At 34.0% G+C, this 25,086-nt stretch overlaps 1 protein-coding gene across 1 annotated transcript in view; it reads left to right on the top strand.

The window, feature by feature from the left end:
* Window positions 1–25,086, top strand: part of LOC150103736 (E3 ubiquitin-protein ligase COP1-like) — a 405,850-nt gene that overhangs the window by 21,339 nt on the left and 359,425 nt on the right. The window contains exons 3-4 of the mRNA XM_090396516.1: window positions 2,439–2,536; window positions 23,329–23,384. Of these exons, the coding sequence (XP_090252642.1) occupies window positions 2,439–2,536; window positions 23,329–23,384 (154 nt within the window). The remainder of the gene's footprint in view (window positions 1–2,438; window positions 2,537–23,328; window positions 23,385–25,086) is intronic.

The raw sequence follows: 25,086 nt of genomic DNA on the forward strand, positions 1-25,086 counted from the left end.
GGAAATAAAACTGAATGTGAGAATTAGAGGTATTTCCTTACTGAGTGTTCCTGGCAAGATCTATGCAAGTATACTTGAGGAATGGTTGAGAAGGATTGTGGAAGGGAAACTTGGTGAAGAACAAGGTGGATTCAGGCCAAATAGAGGCTGTCTGAATCTTCACTTCAACAAACAGTTGAGAAATCATGGGAATATAACAAAGATCCGTATTCAAGTTTTGTAGATCTGGAAAAGGCATATGACAAGGTGCAAAGAGAGCAGCTATTCAAAATGCTACAGTTATGTGGTGTCAATGGAGCATTATATCAAGCAGTACTTAGTCTTTATTTGAGTTGTACGTCAGCAGTTAGAATTGAAGGAAGTTCAGGATTTTTTTTTTAATGTTAAATCTAGTGTTAGACAAGGACGTAACGTTATCTCCCACCCCCCTCTGTTATTCGTTATCTATATGGATCACATTATGAAGGAAATTTCTAATAAACATGATATCAAAATTGGAGATGTTAATCTCAGCTCTTTACTTTATGCAGATGATGTTGTACTAATAAATAAATCCAGTACAAGTCTGCAAGATTTTTGACTGAATTGAATAACTGTTCTAATAGATTTCGTATGAAGGTCAGCAGTAACAAGAGAAAGATAACGAAAATAGGCAGAAGCATCGAAAATGTCAACTGTTGTGAATGGAGAACCTATAGATCATGTAAAACATTTCAGTTTTTGGCATGATTTTTAGTGAAGATGGTAAATTAAATATGGAAATGGTCAACATAATCATCAAAGCTGGTATGGTGGTAAGTCAACTGAATAAATTTATATGGAATAAGGTAGAAATTAGTCAAAACACTAAATTAGTTGTATACAAGATGGTGTTCAAGCTAATGTTAGAAATAAAACACTTGATCAATGACTAGTGACCACAGATATTGAGAGTCCTGAAAAATATTAGAAGTGTGAGCAGATGGTATCAATGGCAGTATCATATTATGAGCTAGGATATTAGGAAAGAACTTGACATTCTTAGCCTCTTGGAATGTGTTAGCATAGCTAATCTCAGGTGGTGTGGTTACTTAAACAGAATGGGAGAAGAAAGGTTACCAAAGTAAGTGTTCTCTTCCAGGTTGGCAGCAAAAAGAAACCAGAGGAGGACCAAGTTATAGATGGATTGATCTGCTAAAAAGTGCCTTAGAAGATAGTAATATAAGATCTGATCATGTTGGAGTCTTGACAGGTAATAACACAGTGATTTGGAGAAAATTGTAGATAGGAAGTTAGTGGTGATGTAAGTTTTTCATGCAGTACTATCATATTCTGTACATCCCTTGAGGGTACATGTCAGGAATTTATTCATGATGAGCTTTGCTCTTTTCTCCAAATTTTCCCAAAATAGTTTTGTATGCCTGGCAATCATTTCCTACTTTGATATTTAGATCCCCAACAAAGACTTACTTTACTTTTTCATTGTGTCTATTGCTTTCTCTAAAGCCTGGAAAAATTCCTCCACTTCTTTCTACCTTAGTAGATTCTTCTTTGGGATCATAAGCAGAAATAAGTCTCATTGTCCAGTTCCCCGTTCTGATATTTGCCAACACCACTCTACTTAAGATTGCCTGCGATTCAAGAAGATTAATGTAGTATTTAATGTTGAATACTATAGCTGTTACTCCTTTTCCCTGATTGTTATGTCTGAATATAACATTTTGTATTTATTGCAAACTTTACTGTACTTTTCAGTCACCCTATTATGTCTACCTATACTTATGCAATTCCTAAGTTAACTTTATCTCCATTTCTTTCCTTGTACTATCAACATAAGCAGACTAACTTCAGTCTTCTTATGTTGATAGTACTGATCTTGAACTCCAGTGATATTGAGTTGGGGTGTGTTTCAGAATTTGTTCCAGTAGCTGACTTTTAGCCGTTTGCCCTTGTTCTCTGGCGAAAACAATGGGAAGCCTTATTGAACCAGGCAACTCCCCAGCTGGCATGAAATTCTGTAATGTGTATCATTATATTGTGATTTAAGCCAAATTACCAGCCCTCTTTTGTTCAGTATCCAGGTAGATATCTAACAGGGTGCACCACAAGGTGAGGATCGGACATTAGGTTAGAAGCCCTGGTCGGTTCTCCTCATTCCTTTTAAAGGCTATGTGGAGGTCTTTTCGTTATACAGCTTTGATCCTTAAGCATCCCCTGTAAATTTAATTAATAACATAAATTAAAAAGAATTATCTTTGTCATCCCATGTATCTTGAGGGATTTTTATACTATTTTTTTGCAGTTCCTGTCCATGAAAGGTTGAAGGACACAGGAGGCCCAATTTATTTTTTCTGTACTACAGAACATAAATGTTTTTTTTATTGTGTATATTCTTAGTATAATATTTAGTGCTCTTTATTGTATTTTCTTCTACAATATTTATTAATTTTCATTTTCAGTCACAAATGTATTACAACCAGCCTTGAGCAAACTAGTCGCTGTCCAAAATGCAATTTTGTGGTAGATAAAAAGGACAGTATATTTCCCAACATATTTTGTAAGTATGCTGGTTCTTTTATTTATAGTAAAAACAAATTAACTTTTAAGAATATTTGTTATTTAAAATATTGAAAACAGTAAAAAGAAAAATATGTACAAAAAGTTTTAAACTTTTGTAAAAAATAAAAATAAATAAGTAAATCAGATTTAAGAGGTAGTTGTAGACTCACCTTTTACCAGATAAAGAATAAAGGATGACACTTGAATGAATTCCATAAATTACTCAAATTCATATTTATACTCTGTGTTAGCTAGTTATCCATTTGTTACTTGCTCTCATTTTTATATTTGCTATTCATAAAAAGAAAGATGCTAATTATTGAAAAAGAGTATTAGTAATGTATTATTAGTAGTAGTTTTCCCTTAATTTCCACATTTTAGTAGTAGAACTATGTAATTCGGTATGCTAAAGCTGTCTTTACAAATTCATTCAGAAGCCAATAAACCTCATTAGAATTATGCCTTATGATACCAAAAAGTATTTTCTTAGTCTGGTATATCTGCCTGCAGTTACTCCTATCAGGAATTTGTGCTTTCACTAACATAGCTCTCTGGATCACCAAGGTAGCATGCTTTACCACTGCAATAAGGTGGTAGTCATCAATGTGCTGGAGGAGATTTGAAAGATGAGCTGGACAGAGAGAAGTTTTACAAAAAACAATGCTGAATAGAGATTCTCAACAGTATTCAGATGAAAAGATTATTGATTCAAGCATTAATCTAAGACGCAATTACTCCTTTTGACAACAAAGAGAAAACCGCCAAGTGGGGGGGAAGGCACAAGGGCAATCTCATAGGAGATAATTCTTTCTTAAAATTACATCAGTTCACCATTTCAGAAAGCCATGCAACATGTTTTCAACTCCAGCAGTAAAAAAAAAACTTTGTTTGCTCTGACTCTCTCTTCACTATCTCCTTATTATGCCCCTTAGTAAAGTTTGATTCATTCAAGTGGAACAAATTCCTGTCTTGTATATTTTGAACTAACTTGCACACCTAAGTTAAATCCCTTGTCTCCAGTTAGATTAATTCATCAGATTACACCAATTCTCATTACTATACTACTCAACAGTTAACAGAACAAAATGTTTCATTAATATTTTATTTTTAACAGCATCTCTGAATATGGTGAATTCAAATATTCACCATTCTCTGAATAAGGTGAATATTTGATATAACAGGCATTTTCCAGCATGCAAATTCAGAGTATCCTATAAGATTCAGAGAATGGTAGAAATTGATCTACCATTCAACAGGTCTCCATACAATGCAAATTACTCATGCCTCTAAAAACACTGGCTGTAACCACATTACTTCATTCATGTTCTTTGGCTTGCTCAGCAGGCTAGCCTCATGTCCAGTACCTTCAGGGTGACAAGTCATTACTGTTTAAATGATTCTTTGAAATGGCAAGCCTTTGGATGACTCGAAGCCAAGCAGTTGCAGATAAAGGTGGGATTGTTGGCCTGAGATGTCATGTAATGTCATCTCAGCACTATTGGTGCAATTTCATGAGATAGAAACCAGATAGAAACAAAAGCTGGCCAAGTTTGTTTGAGAGCTATGTCAACCAGACAGACTGCTATCTGGCCTTACCATGATATCCCAGAACTCTAAGATGTTCTGCCATCAGCTGTTTTTAGAGGTTGCTCTGGCTGTATGTGAAAACATTTCCAACCAGGCTGTTACAAATGCTCAATGCAAGTGGACTATGCGCATAAGTTGTCTTTTATCCTATTAGCCACAAAACCACCACAGAGCTTGTTGAAACTGGTGCCATGAACATGCAGTACATCCCTCCAGCATCAGAGAAAGGGATACTTATTGAGAGGCAGTGTTCTCGTGTTGGGTGGAATAATGATCATTGCCTGCACACATCTTCATGTTTATGATAGGGATACTATAACTGTGCAGAGGTATTCTTATGTATGACTTTGTTCAGATGCACTTGACCCAGATTTTCTTTTTATGCATGGAAGTGCCACTTCTCATAGAGCTCAAGTGGCAGATGAGTATCTTCAAACTGAAGATATCCAATAATTGCCATGGCCATCAAAATCACCAGACTCAAATCCAGTCGAACATGTGTTGGAAGCCCTTGTGGTGAGCTGAAGTCTGCTGTGGTAGAATAATGAGATTTGTTGCCAGAAAATCGTAAAGACTCCATTATATTGATTGTGGTCCACTGCTGCCAGGCCTGTACTGATGATGTTATGTGACCATATTTTCAAGCATGCTGTTTTAAACTTCTGTAAGTCAATTTTTTGCATGCTCCTTTTTATAATCCCTTATCTTGCCCAACATTTCTTGCTGTCTCCTCATTTTATTGTTCTGTTGTGCACAACGATATGAAATTTTAGCATACTGTATCACAAACTGCACAAATTGCATCACATATTCTAAGTATTTTGTTAATTTTGTCAAGCAGTGTATCATGATACACCTGCTCACTTAGTCGATCTTCTCTGAAAACACATCATTTTCTTAACATTCATTAAGAATCTTAGTAAAGTTGAGATATAATCCAACATCTGCCTAATCAGAGACATATAGAAAGTATCATTACTTCCTGTTTTCCACAAATGAAACTATAGGTTGATCAACCAACCTCTTGTGTATGCTCAACATTAAAAAAAAGTTTTCTTACCAGTATGATTCTTGAAATTCACTCTCGACTAAACTCCCAAATTGCTGTGTTCATCAAATTATGTCTAACATTATCTTCTTACTTAATCACGTATACTTGTATTTGTTCACAGTAAATTTTTAAACTATTTCACTGTCCATCTTTTCAAACTTTTTTTAGATCTTCTTGCGAAGAATTTTGTTTTCATCTAGATAATTCAGTACTGTGTCTAGCTTCACATCATCAGCAGAAAGAAAAATTTTATTTTGAATGTAAATCATTCATGAGTGTATTAAACAAGGGACCTAACACCAAACCTTATGAGCATCCATCCTGTTCCTGTTTCTCAACCAAGTTTCAGTCCATATCACATTATGATCATCGTTATCTGTTTGGTTTATTTTAACCAGTAGGTTTTTAGGTTAGGGTTTTGCTATAATGTAAATAGATTGTATTGTAGTCATTCCCCTGGTCTATTTTCCTTTTTACTTCATTATAAAAAGTAAGCTGATGTCTCTTAATCTCTGATGTAATCATGCTGTGCCCTGCTCAACAAGTGATCCAATTCAAGAATAGTCTTGATAAATTCCTAATTAATTTTCCTTTAATTTGTCTCTAACACTAATAACTCATTTGTCTATAACTTTCTGCTTTATGCATTGCATTATTCTTATGTATTAAAATAAATATTCTAAATCATTTAAGGACAAAGACAATGAAAATCGGCAGAAACATTGAAAACATCAACTCCGTGCTTGAAGAACCTATAGAACTAGTAAAACATTCTGGCTATTTAGGCACAACTTTTAGTGAAGATGGAAAATTGGAAATAGACAGCAGAGTTAGCAAAGCTGGTATGGTAGGAAGTTAGCTAAATAAATTTATATGGAATAAGAGAGAAATTAGTCAAAACACTAAATTAACTGTATACAAGACAGTGTTCAAACCAATTTTAACTTATGGATCTGAGAGCTGGATTAGAAATAAAACACTTGACCAAAGACTAGAGACCATAGATATGAGAGTCCTGGAAAGATTAGAGGCATGAACAGATGGCATCAATGGCAATATTATTAAAATCGAGGATATTAGGAAAGAACTTGGCAATATTAACATCCAGGAATGTGTTAGCAGAGCTAATCTCAGGTGGTATTATCACTTAAACAGAATGGGAGAGGAAAGATTAGCAAAACAAATGTTTTCTCCATGTTAGCAAGAAAAAGACCAAGAGGAACACCAAGATGTAGGTGGATTGATAGAACTAATGTTGATTTTTGTACAAAATAAAATTCCATTGCCTCACATATCATCATGTTAAATATTAAATCGTTTTGGTATGAATGCTTCATTTCCAGCCTGCAAAAGCAGCCATTAAGAAGTTTAATTCTGCCTTTGAAAGGGGCATTAGAAAACTCACTTTGTGAGTTTTCTAATGTACCAAAGGCAGAATTTTCTAATAGTTTTCTAATGTACCAAAGGCAGAATTTTACAGAACAGCTTTCAAAAGCTGTTCTGTAAAATTTTTGTCCATTTGTGTTCCTACCATCCTACCATTCCTATGTACATCGTGGTACCCCTAGTTGTTGGGCACCTGTTCATGGTGAGGCAATTTCCCAGTTGTGGTACTGATTCCTTTTCATTCTTATTTTTTTTCTTTGCCTTTCTTCCAGTATTCTTTGTCCTACTTCTCTGAATCTTTTACTATCTCATTTTCCAGACCAACTCCACTGGATTCCAGTGCCCTGTCATTGTGTTTGCCATGGTCATCCAGAAAGAGAGATCCTAGTATTCTTGCACTATTTTGGCAAAACTGACAATTCTGAATGTCTCATCTAGGATCATTTGGCTAGTGGTCTTGCCTACAAGGGTCAATGGTGTTGCAGTAAGTTTCTAACTCCAGGTGGGACTTAAGGCCTGCTGTGGTGCTGGTATAGTGCCAGAGTAGCTCTGGAATTGCACTTCCAGAGTTTGTGTGGCTTCATGGTGGATTGGAAATTTATATGCTTAATAAAAAATTACTTGAACATGAATTCTCATCATCATCACCAAATTCCTGCCATGTACCCTCAAGGTGTGTACAGGATATGATAGTATTACATGAAAAATTTACATCATTACTTATTTCCTATCTACAATTTTCCTCCAAATCAGCCTGTTACTTGTCAAGACTCCAACATTATCAGATCTTATATTTCTATTGTCTAAGACCCTTTGTACTTTATCAATCCACCTATATCTTGGTCTTCCTCTGGGTCGTTTTCCTGCCAAGCTGGCAGATAACACTTGTTTTGCTAATCTTTCCTCCACCGTTCTGTTTAAGTGACCATACCATCTGAGATTAGCTCTGGTGATGCATTCCTGGATGCTGACAATGTCAAGTTCTTTCCTAATATCCTTGTTTTTAATATGATATTGCAATTGATGACATCTGTTCATGCCTTTAATCTTTCTCAGGACTCTCATAACAGCTGTCTCTAGTCTTTGGTCAAGTGTTTTATTTCTGACTCAGCTCTCATATCCATAAGTTAAAATTGGTTTGAACACTGTCTTATGTACAGTTAATTTAGTGTTCCGACTAATTTCTCTATTATTCCATATGAATTTATTCAGTTGACTTCCTACCATACCAGCTTTGTTGATTCTGTTGTCTATTTCCATATTTAATTTACCATCTTCACTAAAAATCGTGCCTAAGTAGCTGAAATGTTTTACTTGTTCTACAGGTTCTCCTTTAAAATGCAGTTGACATTTTCAGTGATTCTGCCTATTTTCATTGTCTTTTTATTGCTGACATTCATACCATATCTATTACAACAGTTATTCAATTTAGTCAGGGAATCTTGCAGACTTGTAGCGGATTTATTTAGAAGTATAACATCATCTGCATAAAGCAAAGAGCAGACATTAACATCTCCAATTTTGATATTAGGTTTAATACCACTTTCCTTGATAAAGTGATTCATATGGATAATGAATAACAGAGGGGATGATGTACATTCTTATCTCACACCAGATTTAACATTAAGCTATCTTCCTGTACTTCCTTCAATTCTAACTGCTGACTTACAACTCAAATAAAGACTTAGAATTGCTTGATATAATGCCCCATTGACACCATATAACTGCAGCGTATTGAATAGCTTCTCTCTTGGCACCTTGTCATATGCCTTTTCTAGATCGACAAAACGTAAATACAGATCTTTGTTATATTCCCATGATTTTTCAGCTATTTGTCGTAAAGTGAAGATCTGATCCTGACAGCCTCTATTTGGCCTGAATCCAGCTTTTTCTTCACCAAGCTTTTCTTCCACAATTCTTCTCAACCGTTTCTCAAGTATACTTGCATAGATCTTGCCAGGAGCATTCAGTAGGGAAATAACTCTGTAATTCTCACATTCAGTTTTATTTCCATTTTTATATATGGGTACTATGAGAGCTCTACTCCAATCATCGGGAATTCGTCCCTCTGTCCAGGCTTTCTGAACTATGCAGTGCAGCCACTGTAAGACTTTTTATTATTAAAGGGCAACCTTTCCTAGTTCGGGGGCCAAATTATTATTCTGTCTCTGAATCAAGGGCCGGACCAAATTATTAAATAAAATAAATTAATATTAAATGAATTAAAACAAGGTTGCTACTTCGTATTTCATTTATTTATAATATAATGTAGTATAAAGCTCTACATAAATTTTATAATATAATGAACGACATAACAATTTAATGTGAAGAGTGGCCTTGTATACTTCAACTACGAGACTATCAATATTGACGTTAATATTACTTAAGGATAATCGCATAGAATTTTCGAGGTTTTCGTGCGTTATTCTTGTCTGAATTTTTGATTTATTGTATTTAATCCTCGAAAAAAACTGTTCACACATATATGTGCTGCAGAAAAGACAAATTATTTTTAAAAGGCACGTAAATTTGTATATTTTTCTTCCACCAAATAAAATTTATAAAAATCTGTCAAAGCAATGTTGCTAAATTGTGATTTTAGCACTAAATCTGCCTGAAGCTCAATAAGTTCCATCTGTAAGTTTTCTGGCACATTATTTACATCAGCATCCATCGGATGAGCAAATATAGCGAATGTGGAGTCTTTGTTTTTGAAGTCAGCAAACGTTGTATCAAATTGCTCTATTATTGCCTTCAGTTCATCTCCATAACAATTATAAGGGATATTTTTATGAGTTGCTTGAGTAGGAAAATGATAACAATTTTTAGCTCTTATCTGACTTTCCGACAATCTTAGTTTATTACAAAAAGCTTTGACATGCCTATGCAGTTCATGAACCAATTATCCTTGTTTTTGCAATTTAAGATTCAGTTCGTTTAGGTATCTGGTGACATCTACAAGGAACTAAATCACACACCCACTCATCATCTTTTACTTGATTAATTGTGTTTCCTTTTATGTCCATAAAATATGCAATGTCTTGTCTCAGATCATAAAATCGTTTTAACATTTTACCTTTACTCAACCACCTCACTTCACAATAATAAGACACATCTTCATAATCTGAAAATAGGTCTGCCAAATACTCCTTAAATTTGCGGTGATTAAGTGTATATGACTTAATAAAGTTAATACTGGTTACTACAACTTCCATCATAACATTTGTGAATTTAAATCGATTTTGCACACAAATTTTGTTTGTCGATAATGCAGTGAAAATTTGTTAATTTTTACGAATGGATCTGTAGTTCTATTTCTCTTTCATGAACTATTCCAGTAAATCCCATCTGTGCACCAACCATTGCAGGGGCTCCATCAGTACATATGCTAGATAGTGAACTCCATTTAAGCCCAAATCTCTCGAAGTCTGTGTTGACTGTTTCAAATATATCTCCACCGGTAGTTGTTCCTTTTAATGGCCGAAGCGCCAATAATTCTTCTGTGATGTTGAAATCCTCATCAACTCCTCGAATAAATATTGCTAGTTGTGCTGTATCGGAGGCATTGGTGCTGTCATCCAAAGCAATTGAAAATGCTTCCAATCTAGCAATCTTTTAAACTTTTTTTGATATCATCAGCCATAATTTCTATCCATCGGACAACAGTACGTCTTGACAAACGAATATTCTTGAAGTCTTTTTTCTTTTCAGGACATATTATACTTGCAACATCCAGCAGACATTCTTTGATAAATTCTCCTTCACCAAATGATTTAGAATGCTTAGTGATTTTTTCGCTTACCACAAAGCTGGCTTTGACAGTGCTGTGGTGCTGCGTTCTTTGCTCGTTGAACATTTGCTGCTGGGTATCCAAGTTCTTCTTCAACTTCTGTATTTCATCTTTTCGTAGTTGTCCATCAATTTTTGGGTGATCCGCATGTCTCGAAGTAAAGTGTCTCTTCAAGTTGTATTCTTCGTTGACAGATACGGATTCATTGCACAGCAAATATTCAGACAAACTTTTATTCAGAATAAAATAATAATCCTCCATCCAGTTGTCTTGAAATTGACGATTCTCTGCATCTACTTTTCTTTTTTTTTTGCAATAAACGCTGACAATGTCCCAAATTTTTAAGCGATATTCAGAACTGTCAAACAAAACTGTCTTCTACACCGCAGGCACTGAACGGAACACAACATCAACGGAGGTACTGAAACGTTGTAACATGTTCACACACGCCGCTAGTCAATGTGAGAAAGAGACCTTGGTTGGAGAAAACATAGTGTGTTTTGCGCAAGTCATATGACGTCAGCTTAATATAAGTTAGTAGGACATGCCATGTTTTCTCCCACCACGAATCAGACAAACTTCGCTGAAATAGATTAGGGCCGGATCAAAAGAAGTAGAGGGCCAGATCCAACCCATATGCCAGGGGTTGCCCATATCTGCTTTAAACCTACATTAATTTATAGTGGGGTTTCTTTTATATCTGCATTCATATGCTTTAGTATTTTATAGGCATTGGATCTTATTTTATATATATATATCATTTTCTAGGTATAATATAAATTTTTCCCAGGTTTCTCTCTTTTAGTCATTGCTCATCTTTTATTATATTCAGTTATAATTATATATGAAGATTAAAAAAAATAACCTTCAAAATAAGTTAAACACATTATTTTGGAAAAAAATCACTTTTATTTCTCAACAGTCTACACATTTGGTTCAGCAAGTTTCCAATTTTTTCATCCCATCTAAAAAGGAGGATTTGTCGAATTGTGCAAAATAGTCATTGGCAGCCTTGATGACATCCTAGTTCGAAGAAAATGTTTTTCCACTGAGCCAAATTTTTAAGTTTGGAAACAAGAAGTTACACGGGACCAAGTCCAGAGAAAACAATGGATGTGGAACTGTGCATTGTCTTGATGAAAGAGCACTTTTTTGCGTGCCAATCTTGGCTGTTTTTTTCTTCAGTTCTTCTTTTAAATGGTCCAACAATGATGCATAATAGACTCCTGTTATTGCCTTATCCTTTTCCAAATAGTCTATCATGATAATTCCATGGGAACCCCAAAAAACAGTGGCTATCACCTTCCCAGCTGACAAAGCGGTCTTTGCGTTTTTCAGTGCTCTTTCACCAGACATTGTCCACTGTTTTGACTGCTGCTTGGACTCAGGTGTGTAGTTGTGGATCCATGTTTCATCTACAGTCATGAACTGATGAAAAAACTCTATGAATTGCAATTACCCCCACACACATATAAACAAAAGCAGTATTTCTTTGTTTTGTATCTGGGAATGATAATTCAAAAAAAAAAAGCTCTTGCCAATCAAGATCCCTAGTCAATATATTATGTATATGAGGAAGAGGGAGGGGGAAATAACACAATACTAGAAATGTGCCATGAAAAAGTTTGGAGAAACCATGCTCAACATTTCCTAGGTGTTTGATAAGGTTTGGCATTGAGGGCTTCTCTTCAAATTGCCATTTTATGTTCTTCCTTCCTATTTTTATGGTTGGATTATAATTTTTCTCAGGCAATTCATTGCACTTATGGTTTGATTCAGTTCTTATGGCACAAAGACATCAAAAATCATACTGTGCCAGGACACAGCAGTACATAAGACAAAAGGTTAGTAGGACAATCAGAAACTTATATGCCCGTGCCAGGATTTGAACTTGTAGCATTTTGGCTGGAGAGCGGATATACTTGCCAACCAGTCTGACACACTTAATGATGAAAGATATTTTCTTACTTTTCAGCTTTTCGTATTAATGCAGATGGTTCTCAGGACACTGTCATTTCACCTGCTCTCTTCTTTATATACATTAACAATGTCTTACTGACCTTAAAAGACCTCAAATGCTATTCAGTTTTGCTAATGAGACTGCTCTCCATTCTTCCTACTCATACAACAAATCCTGATCCTCCAAACATCTCATGCTTTAAGACAATTTACAATCAGTGCCCTATGCCAGGGCTGTTCAACCCATTGATCGTGATCGACCAGAAGTTTGGGGAATACACAGGAGATCGACTAAAAATCGCAGAGCGATTTTTGGTCGATCTCTTGTGTATTCCTCCTTACTTACAAATTTAATTAAAACTGAAAACATAATGTATTATTTTAAATTCGCTTTAAGTGTATTGCTATTGTTTATTTATTTTTCGTTAAAATTGTCAAATCAATAATTTTCTTATAAGTCCGGGTAAATGAATTAATTTGGATCAGTGGAAGTCAAACAGTGAGCCGAGTGAATACGATTATAAGCAAAGTGTCAAAACTGGATTGTAGCTTAAATATTAAATATTCCAAAGCACATTACAGCGATTTTTTACTTAGGTTAAGTCCGATGTGAATATTGTAAAAAAATAAACTTTGTTTGTCTTGGTATAGTTTGTATTAGATGTTTTAGTAAATAACTCTTTTGAAGCTAACTGTATATACTGCTTTAATAAGAATATGTTAGAGTGTTAAAAAAAAAAGGCAATGTTTTTGTTGCCGAAGCTGTACATAGCGGCATTAGAAAGATTGTTATTGAAACTTGTATGTATGAGAAAGGCTTGCAGGTTCTAAGTGTAAACATCTCCAAAGTCAGTCAAAAAGATTTCAAACAACTTTCCGATGGCCGGCAACTTACAATCAAAAGAAAGCGGAGGAGAACAAAAGGAGTGCCGAACTTGAAACGTAAGATGAAAGACTCATACCTATTCTTTGGGGTTGCCAAACTTCATGCAAGGTCTCAGAGGAAGCCTAATAAAAAGGGACTGAAGCAAGCAGAAGGAGTCCTGGTTCCAGAATTGCTGTCAGAGAGGAGGCCACCTGGTCCAGAGTCGCCGTCAGAGAGACTGCCCAGATCCATGTTACCTGAGAGAGGAGTTTCCCACTTCCAGAAAAGAGCTTCTCGGTTCGAGACATTGCTAGAGAGAGAGACTACTTCTAGGCCGCAGACAAGGGTTCAAATTGCCGAAAGGAAGAGTTCCAAATGCCAGAGAAGTTTCCTGTCTAGGTTAATGTCAGACATTCACCAGTGTGTTGCTTTTTCATTACAATTTGATGAATCAAACGACTTCACCGATATTGCTCAGTTAATGGTATTTATTTATAATGGTATTTCAAGATTATTCAAGTAAAGAAGAACTTTTGAAAATTATATCATTATTGGGAAGGACTAATGCAGAAGACATTTTTTCGGCATTTGACGAATTTGTGAAACAACACAAACTTCCGTTTTTTTAAACTTGTGTCTATTACTACTGATGGTGCTCCTGCAATGATAGGCAATAAATCAGGCTTCATTTCATTGTTAAAACGATGACAAATATCCAGATTTTTTAACGTACCACTGTATTATTCACCAACAAGTACCGTCTAGTAAAAGATTAAACACAAAAGATGTTTTGGATATTACATTTAAAATTGTAAATTCTCTTCAAGGAAAAGGCCTGCAATGGTGGTTATTTAAATTACAGGCAGATGATGATAGGGAACTTCTGTTGTACAATAATGTTTGCTGGCTCAGCAGAAGTCAGTTTTTAGAACGATTTCTTGTATTAATTAACGATATAAAATTTTTTCTTGATGAAAAAGGAGATATTTATCCACAATTGAGTGATAAAAGATGGTTGTTACACATATAATTTTTAGTCGATTTCTGTACAAAATTAAGCAATTTAAATTTATAGTGACAAAGTCGAGATAAAAATTTAATTAACATGTTAAATTCAATAAAAGCTGTCCAACAATACTTACTTTTATTAAAGAAAAATATAAATGACCGCGAATTTAGACATTCTCATATTTATTCAAATTTTTTGAACAAAATCAAGAAATGCTTCGCTATGATTTAAAAGAATTTATTCGTGAAATAGAATTAGTTGAGGAAGAAATAAATTCAAGATTTAAAGATTTTAATAAAACTGAAATGATTATATCTTTTATCAATAATCCATTTCAAGAAAACTTGAACATCACAGAAATTTCAAATAAATATTAGTGGGCTTTTTGATATAGACCAAACTGAAGTAGAACTTGAGATAATAAACATTCAGAATAGTTTACATTTAAAATCAATAAACAATTAAGTCATTTGGAAGTATGCACATGAAAAATTCCCAATATGAACTGATATTGTGCGAAAAATTCTGTTGTCTTTTGGATTGACATACTTTTCAGAATCTGCATTTTCAAATATGACTGTAATAAAAAATCAATTGAGAAACCAAATTACAAATGATCATTTAGATGATTGTTTGCAATTGGCCACTTCTTCATATCAACTTGACTATGAAAATATTGTGAGGTCCAAACAATGCCAAATTTCACATTAACTTTTTTTTTTTTTTTTTTAATCAACCAGCATTTCCTGTAACTTGTGAGTTTGTAATCAATCTGTTGATTTTTCGAACTTTGGTTTTCCAAAGTATCAGGTTGGGGGAACGGCGATCTATATATATAGATCGCCGAATAACTTTTTATAGAAAAGTAGCTCGCGTAGTAAAAAAGGTTGAACACCACTGCCCTATGCTGTGATTCTCATGCCATGTTTTAATGGGGAAGATGATGACTTATCTCAGTGCTTGAAAAATACAATTGTCTTTTTCTTAAAAACAAAAACAAAACAAACAACAACAAAAAAAACAAGCTTTAATAATGATTAACTTAAAACCACATTTCTCTTCTTGGACTATTATCCCCAACCTTTCCTGACACAAACAGATCACTATTTCTATAGTGTCCTCAGCTTCCAAAAATCTTCATATATTTTTTCACTCAAGATATTGCATTTTATCTGTATCTACTATAAATCCACCCAACCTTAGAATGTTGCTCTCACATTTAGGATGATGCACCAAAAATTTCTACGAATTCTTAATGCTGTCCAAAGGACAATTTGGCTAATCCACTTTCCACCACTCTCAAGCTTTCTCCAGCTACTCCTTCACATGATCAGTTTTCTGCATTGTATTTCCTTCAGATTTGTGCATCAGTACTGGCATTCATGTCCCCCCCCCCACCCACCCCCTCACTTCAGTTAAACCTACAGTAACACAAGCAGTAGCTGCCCAACATCTATTTTAGAGTTCAGGTTCTATTTTCATTCATCCCTCATTCTATCTGACATCTTAGTTCTGTGGAACCTTACTCATGAAATGTTCCTCAAGAACTACAATCCCTGGCTCTTTAAAAAGAGTATCAATAGATTTCTTTTTTCTTGACTCCTGCTCATGCACATACACATGCCATTGATTTTCTGCAAACTTTGTAGAAGGAAGTGAAACAATAATTCTACATATATCCATATATGTTAACATTTTACATCTAATAAATGTGTTTTATCCATATATAATCTATAGACAAAACATGTTAATTAGATGCTTTATACCTTTTGTTAAATGCACCTGACTATGCTTATTTCTTAGATGAAGGAAGTGGACACACAGAAATTGCAAGATATAAATGTTTTATCTATTCTGTGCATTCTAAACCTTCCATAATGATGCTTTGTCTTTCCTGTTTTGTTCTTGCCTTTGTCTTCTTGTCTGCTTATCTGGGCCTCAAACAAATTTACACATATTGCAATACTGCTACTGTTTTTTTTATACATATGTGCATCTTTTGATTTTTATCTCAGTGGTTTGTTTGGATTTCTAGCATCAGCCATTATGTGTGACGTTGTTGTCAGTATATTCTCTTGTGTTTCAATTCATGCATTTTATATTCAAGTCGATATTAGTTTTGTTTATTAAGTGTTTATATAAACACACACATACAGACAGTGCCATAAACATTAATGATATGCACCATCACTTGCATACATCAAATCTTCATTTGTTATTATTTAGTGAATCCCTTATAATTACATTCACTTTTAACTATTTTTGATTACTGAAATAAAGAGCCAAAAGGCTTCACTTCGGTGATGCAAAATTATTTAAATTAAGTGGATATTGAATCCAACAATATTTCAAAGCCAAATAGAGAAACTACAAGAGTTTCATGCTGAATATAAAAACTATAAAAGTTACGGCAGATCCAAGTGCAAACAAACCATTCAAGACAGGGACAACTCGTGGTAAAGGTGGAGTAAGCTTCTGATCACGTTCCTTAGTATTTCCCATAATGTAAAGCACATCTCCTTGCAAACATGTATGATGCTATACATTAGGGGGGGGGGGGTCACTACCCCAGACAGGTTTCGACCTTCGTTGAGGTCTCATCATTGGATAGGTAGACCCAGATGTAAATATCCAGGTTGAAGTGATGCAGAAGTTGTACACCTTTTAGCAACTCGTATGGTAAAGTATATCACAAAAGGCACCAAGAATTACTGAAATATTTCAGTAATTATTTGATTATATGATATGATACATAAATTTGATTATATGAATTATTTCAATAATTCTTGGTGCCTTTTATAATGTACACGTTTTAGCAACTCGTATGGTAAAATATAACTTCTTCATCACTTCAACCAGGGTATTTTCATCTGAGTCTATCTATCCACTGACGAGACCTCAACAAAGGTCGAAACCAGTCTGGGATCCCCCCCCCCCCCCCCCATGCATAATGTGTAGCATCATACATGTCTGTAAAAATGCTAAGGGAAGTGATCAGAAGCTTCCTTTACCACGAGTTGCCCCTGTCATGAAAGGTTTGCTTGCGCTTGGATCCACTGAAACTTATAGTTTCTCTATTCGGCACGAAACTCTTGTAGTTTCTCTATTCGGCTTTGAAATAATGTTGGATTCAATATCCACTTAATTTAAATTATTTTGATTACATTTTGCAAGATTACTTCCATTGAACAAAACAATCAAACCAGCCCAAAGAATGCACACACACACAAAATGAACAGACAATTTACTGGCTTCATAGCAACCATGGCTTTGACTGTAATCCCAGATATCAACAACAAGCACTAAGGGTAGGGTTGGGGATAGCTGGTTTGAACAAGTTATCTTCTAATTGGACAGAGACATAATGATAGGCGTTAAACCTCTATCCAATTAAGGAGCTGACATTCACACAGTAGCTATAGCAATTGCATTTCCCCCTTTCATCTCATCAGACTAACTAATGCAGGCTAGCTGTTCATCAGTTGTGTACTCCCCCCCCCCCCCTTTGTAATTGGAGGTGGTAGATTATAAAGTTGATTCACCACTAAAGTTTTCAGGTTACTTTTGATTTTAAATGGCACAAACCACACATTTAGTTCATTATGAAGATTTCAAGTAAATGACAATATAAACTATCAAAACATTTTGAATTAAATGTTATTTTTAGATATTCATTTTATTTCATATTCCTCCAGCATATTCTTCCAGTTCTCTTCTTTCTTTGCATTTCCCATTATTGTCATTTTGTGTGCTTTATGTATCATACCTGCCAATCCTTCTGTTGTCCTTTAATGCCATTTCCTTTGTTTACTGACCTCAGCAACAGTTTTCTCCTTTATTTTCTAGGTTTAATACAAAATGCAAATATTGTTGAAAATAACTAGGTTTTTATTCATCGTAACATTACAGGAAATAAATTAACCTAGTTTCAGCACTAAAAAAAAAAAAAAAAGGCTTTGTCTGGATAAATACAGAAAATATAAATGAGTTAGCAACTGTAAACTAAAAACACTACCAAGTGAAAGTTGTAGGAACTGCTATAATATGAATAATGGAAACATTCGGCAACATGGGAAGTGGCATGCATCACCTGCTATTTAGCATTGGTTGCTGAAAAGTTAAAATATGGCATCTAAATAGATCACACAACAGTTTTCCAAATGTCACAGGATTATTCCTTAGATTTTATTAAGAGTGTCTTGAAAAAAAAATATGTCCATAGTTTATTCTTTTATTCAATGAGAGATGAATAGTTCATATTTGCAGAAAACTTTGGCTATTATTTCTGCAACCCCCATCCCTCCTATATCCAGCATGCAGAATCACAGACCATTCTCATTCCTATGTTAAAGGTATATTAGAAAAAAATAGCCAAAGTTCTGCAAATATGATCTCTATACTACCTTTGCTCAAATGAATATCATGCCGTGGGAAAGGTGATTAAGTAGGACCAGAGTTATCTTCTCTGTTATAAGCACCATCTCTGGTGCTTATAACAGAGAAGTCTAGCAATATATGAAAGATCACATGCATAGGGAATTCTGTAAATTCTAGGATGTACGAGTTATTGTCTTTAGCATAGCAGTATAGACTCCTTATAGTAAGAATAGGTTTATAAGCCACTCTGATATTATTAGGTTTAAGGAGATTATTGATTTTGCTTGAAAGTCTACTGAAGTAATGGATGGAAACAGTCTGTAGTTCATGAGTATTTTGCTGTGGAGTGGGATTAGAGAAAAAGCAATTTTTGGATGGCTGGCAAAACTAGTAGGTAATTACATAAAGAAAGGCTTAGGTATTGTTCATTAATTATAATAATGCTTAATGGTATAATCATTACCAAGAGATAAAAAAGCACTCAACACAGTCACACTAAAACCAATAGTTTGGTTGCATTATGTTGATGATGTGTTTGCTGTTTGACTTCATTTTCCAAAGATAAGATGTATCAAATACATATGTTTTTGGTGCATCTTATAACAGCCAACATCCTAAAATAAACTTCACCATAGAAAAAGAAAGTAATAATAATAATAATCTTCCCTTTTTAGATACAGTGGTCACACGATTTTCTGATGGCTCATTATCCTTATCCATCTAAGAAAATCCACTCATGCTGGTAGATATTTACATAAGCAATCACACATCTCAACACTTCCTCAAGGCTTGTTCAAATGATACAGTCCTTGAAGCTGAGCTCAGGGACCTTCTCAACACCTTTTTAGCAAATGACTGTAGCTCATATAAAATAGATGAAATATTACATGCAAACCCCCCCCCCCCTTTCCATCCTTCCTATACCCAACATGTGGGATTACAGCAAAACTCATTCTCATCCCATATGCTAAAAAGATCTGAAAAAAAATAGCCAAAGTTCTCTGCAAATATGATCTCTATACTGCTTTCAAACCTTTTTTCATATGTTTCCTAAAGATCGACTACATTCTCTTGAACATCTTGGAGTATATAAAGTTCCTTGTGCCTACTTTGGATAGACTAATAGATCATCTGCCTTGAAGAACATAAAAATTACATTCAAGATCATCTATATCAGTGGTGTTCAACCTTTTTTACTATGCGAGCTACTTTTCTATAAAAAGTTATTCGGCGATCTACTCTCTTATATAGATCATGTTCCCCTAACCTCTGATATCTGATTACGCACAAATAAACAATTAAAAAAAATACACAACTAAAAGCTTTATTTGTGTATTTAAAAATTTATTTATCACTTTTAATTATTTTAATACAACAAAAAAAACAAAACAAATATATTGGAATAAAATATTTATTTCTTTATTTTGGAAAACCAAAGTTAGAAAAAACAACTGATTAATTACGAACTCACAATTTACAGGAACTGCTGGTTGATTTAAAAAAAAAAAAAGAAAACAGAAGTTAATGTGAAATTTGGCATTGTTTGGACCTCGCAATATTTTCATAGTCAAGTTGATATGAAGACGTGGCCAATTACAAACAATCATCCAAATGATCATTTGTAATTTGGTTTCTTAATTGATTTTTTATTACAGTCATATTTGAAAATGCAGATTCTGAAAAGTATGTCAATCCAAAAGACAACAGAATTTTTCGCACAATATCAGTTCATATTGGGAATTTTTCATGTGCATACTTCCAAATGACTTAATTGTTTATTGATTTTAAATGTAAACTATTCTGAATGTTTATTATCTCAAGTTCTACTTCAGTTTGGTCTATATCAAAAAGCCCACTAATATTTATTTGAAAATTCTGTGATGTTCAAGTTTTCTTGAAATGGATTATTGATAAAAGATATAATCATTTCAGTTTTATTAAAATCTTTAAATCTTGAATTTATTTCTTCCTCAACTAATTCTATTTCACGAATAAATTCTTTTAAATCATAGCGAAGCATTTCTTGATTTTGTTCAAAAAATTTGAATAAATATGAGAATGTCTAAATTCGTGGTCATTTATATTTTTCTTTAATAAAAGTAAGTATTGTTGGACAGCTTTTATTGAATTTAACATGTTAATTAAATTTTTATCTCGACTTTGTCACTATAAATTTAAATTGCTTAATTTTGTACAGAAATCGACTAAAAATTATATGTGTAACAACCATCTTTTATCACTCAATTGGGGATAAATATCTCCTTTTTCATCAAGAAAAAATTTTATATCGTTAATTAATACAAGAAATCGTTCTAAAAATTGACTTCTGCTGAGCCAGCAAACATTATTGTACAACAGAAGTTCCCTATCATCATCTGCCTGTAATTTAAATAACCGCCATTGCAGGCCTTTTCCTTGAAGAGAATTTACAATTTTAAATGTAATATCCAAAACATCTTTTGTGTTTAATCTTTTACTAGACAGTACTTGTTGGTGAATAATACAGTGGTACGTTAAAAAATCTGGATATTTGTCATCGTTTTAACAATGAAATGAAGCCTGATTTATTGCCTATCATTGCAGGAGCACCATCAGTAGTAATAGACACAAGTTTAAAAAAACGGAAGTTTGTGTTGTTTCACAAATTCGTCAAATGCCGAAAAAATGTCTTCTGCATTAGTCCTTCCCAATAATGATATAATTTTCAAAAGTTTTTCTTTACTTGAATAATCTTGAAATACCATTATAAATAAATACCATTAACTGAGCAATATCGGTGAAGTCGTTTGATTCATCAAATTGTAATGAAAAAGCAACACACTGGTGAATGTCTGACATTAACCTAGACAGGAAACTTCTCTGGCATTTGGAACTCTTCCTTTCGGCAATTTGAACCCTTGTCTGCGGCCTAGAAGTAGTCTCTCTCTCTAGCAATGTCTCGAACCGAGAAGCTCTTTTCTGGAAGTGGGAAACTCCTCTCTCAGGTAACATGGATCCGGGCAGTCTCTCTGACGGCGACTATGAACCGAGTGGTCTCCTCTCTGACAGCAATTCTGGAACCAGAACTCCTTCTGCTTGCTTCAGTCCCTTTTTATTAGGCTTCCTCTGAGACCTTGCATGAAGTTTGGCAACCCCAAAGAATAGGTATGAGTCTTTCATCTTACGTTTCAAGTTCGGCACTCCTTTTGTTCTCCTCCGCTTTCTTTTGATTGTAAGTTGCCGGCCATCGGAAAGTTGTTTGAAATCTTTCTGACTGACTTTGGAGATGTTTACACTTAGAGCCTGCAAGCCTTTCTCATACATACAAGTTTCAATAACAATCTTTCTAATGCCGCTATGTACAGCTTCGGCAACAAAAACATTGCCTTTGTTTTTAACACTATAACATATTCTTATTAAAGCAGTATATACAGTTAGCTTCAAAAGAGTTATTTACTAAAACATCTAATACAAATTATACTGAGACAAACAAAGTTTATTTTTTTACAATATTCACATGAGACTTAACCTAAGTAAAAAATCGATGTAATGTGCTTTGGAATATTTAATATTTAAGCTACAATCAAGTTTTTACACTTGGCTTATAATCGTATTCACTTGACTATCTGTTTGACTTCCACTGATCTATATTAATTCATTTACCCAACTTATAAGAAAATTACTGATTTGACAATTTTAACGAAAAATAAATAAACAATAGCAATACCCTTAAAGCGAATTTAAAATAATACAAAAGAATGATAAATAAAATATTATGTTTTCAGTTTTAATTAAATTTGTAAGTAAGGAGGAATACACAAGAGATCAACCAAAAATCGCTCCGCGATCGAACGGTTGAACACCCCTGATCTATAAGGTAAGGATGGATTGGTAGATACTCACATAGGATCAGATGAAGAAAAACATCTATATTATATAGAAGTCATTACAGGTCTGAGAGGCTGATTCTATTCTTAGAATCAGCTACGAAGCACTCTCCCAACCTCCACAAGTATGGTTGTATTCATTTACAATCTGTAGACTATTGGTTTAAGACCTAATAGCCAGACCTTCTCTAAATTAACTTTGTAGTTATCTGACCCACAGAGGGTGCTATTTACAATTTAGATTGTTTCTGTAATTACTTAGTTTAATGCTGTGTGCCTCTTACAGCTATCATTGTGCTCTGATGTGTGGTAGAAACCCAGCAGAATGTTAAGGAGTTTGAAAAACATATTTTTTGCCTCTTGGCATTGCTAATACTGTTAAGCATTATTATGAATAGTTGGTTACTTTATAGTAATATTACAATCAATACTGAACATACTTATTAAATGATCAAAAGTCTTATAAATAAAATACAAATAAATATTTAGCTGTACTTCCCTCAGGATTACTCCTGACAGTTGTATTTTGGGACATCATTTGTTCAGAAATGTATTTCCTCAAAAATGATGAGGAAATAAATTTTGAAGGTATTGTGCTTTTATTGTTTGCAGTCTTATTCAAAAGCTGTCATCTTTTGGTACTCTCAAATTTAGTATGAATACAGAAATGTAAGTCACTGCAGATTCGTATTTTTCTAATAAAATCAGACTGATATCTGTGTGTTTACTGTTGAATGATTATACATTTTCTTACTCATCTGAGTAATCGAAAAAAAAAAATAAATAAACACATCATATAAACAGAAACATCGACAGGTAAGGAGAAGTACTATAAATTAATAAAATAAAGACTTGGCTCACATAATTAAACAATGATCTTTTTATATTCATGTTCTTTAGTAAATGAATTGATTACAAAGCATCATCAAGACAAGAAAGTCAAGATGGATCATGTGGTGAGTAGTCACCAATACTGTTGTTTAAGTTATAATTTTCTTAAAATTAAACAGTAGTCAAATAGGGATTGCCGAATAGTTTTATGATTTTGCTTTTAATTAATTAGAGCATTTTCAAGAAAAAAATTATCTACAAGTACAACGGTGTATTTCATTTAAATACCACAGGCTGACTTGCTTGGCCTAATGAATAGTGTACCCTCTCTAACCAATAACCTTTAAGTTTGAATCCCAGGGTGGTATTGGATGTTTGTGAAAGTGATAGGTAATAGACAGTTTTTGTCACCTGGTGTGGGATACCACTCTGCTTATTAGAGATCTTAAGTATGAAAAAGTACTGTTTGGTCTCTAGAATTGACTGCCCTGGATCATCTAATGCTTAGCCCATCCACAGTATAGGTTTTTACAGCTTTTGTGGATTGATTCACAAACACATACAAAAATATGTAATGTATTGATCTTTTTTTTTTTTTCCCCTTATGTATATGTATTATGATGGTTGAAAAAGAAAAGGAATTTAATTTATCCAGACCTCACTAATTGAAGAAAAAGGGATATTGCACGTGAGCATGTGCATGTGTGTGTGCACACACATGCACACACAGTGAGAGTAAATCTTTAATTTGATACCTAGTAATTCTTTAATTGAAAACAGATCCCATTTCTCCAGTGACTTTAATTTTGCTTGTTTATAATTTTAATTCATACAGAAATTTTACTTTTCCTTCCCATTGATCAATTTCATATATTCAGCTGATTCAATGGTTATCATCATTGGCAATTTATATTATGACATTGATACCTATCTGGAAAAATAATAGCTTTTAATTTCTAATTGGAAAATAGAACAAACCCATGCTTCCCCCCCTCCTCCCTACCCATAGAGTATCATTCTTTATTTCCATTCCTAAATTTTGCCTTTGAACTTCCCCAGCTTTTACCACCAATCCCAAGGTACTTATTGGCAGAGCTTGATAAATATGCTTGCCACTCACATGTATTAAGTAGAGTTTGCCAGCTGGTAAGTAGCTGCAGACCGGACAAAATAGAATTTATTTTTTTATTTATTTTTAATAATTAAAACTTTCTAAATCTTTTTAACTTTAAGAAAACACAGAAGAATATGCATCATTTATAGGACCATTCTAGTAACAAAAATTAATGTAATAAGTTATTTATGGTGAAATCAATGTTTTTACTGTTGTTATGACTTTTTTGTTTCTCTAAATGTTATTTCACACAAAAGAAAGCTTCTCCAACCACAATCCAGCACCATTAATTACTGTTATTACTGTTTCTGTTGACCTGTTGGTACATATCATTGAAATAAAAATTTGGGGTGGGGGTGGGGGGGTCTTAGGCAAGCACCTTTTTTATATGTGGTGAGCAGATTTTTGCATAATTTTTTAAGCACTGCTTGTTGGTGTATAATTATCTGTGTTAGAGCCTGTTTTAATGCAACAGAACAGTTTTGTCCTCCTCCTACTCCCTTGGGACTTTACCAGAGCTGAGACTTAAGTTAAAATTTAGTTATATAAAAGAAAAGCTAATTCCTTTGCACATGTTGAAATTTTGAAAATTCTACTTTGTCATTCTCACAAGTTAAAAGCACATGATCATTCTCCCCATTTGGAGGTATTGTGTCTAATGTATAGTCATGGACAGATCCTCTGAGTGGACTCTCAAAGTCCCAAGTCACATG

The sequence above is a fragment of the Typopeltis vanoorti genome, chromosome 8, assembly GCF_054136105.1.
Source record: "Typopeltis vanoorti isolate ZY-2024b chromosome 8, IOZ_Tvanoo_1.0, whole genome shotgun sequence".
Classification (NCBI taxonomy): Eukaryota; Metazoa; Arthropoda; class Arachnida; order Uropygi; family Thelyphonidae; genus Typopeltis; species Typopeltis vanoorti.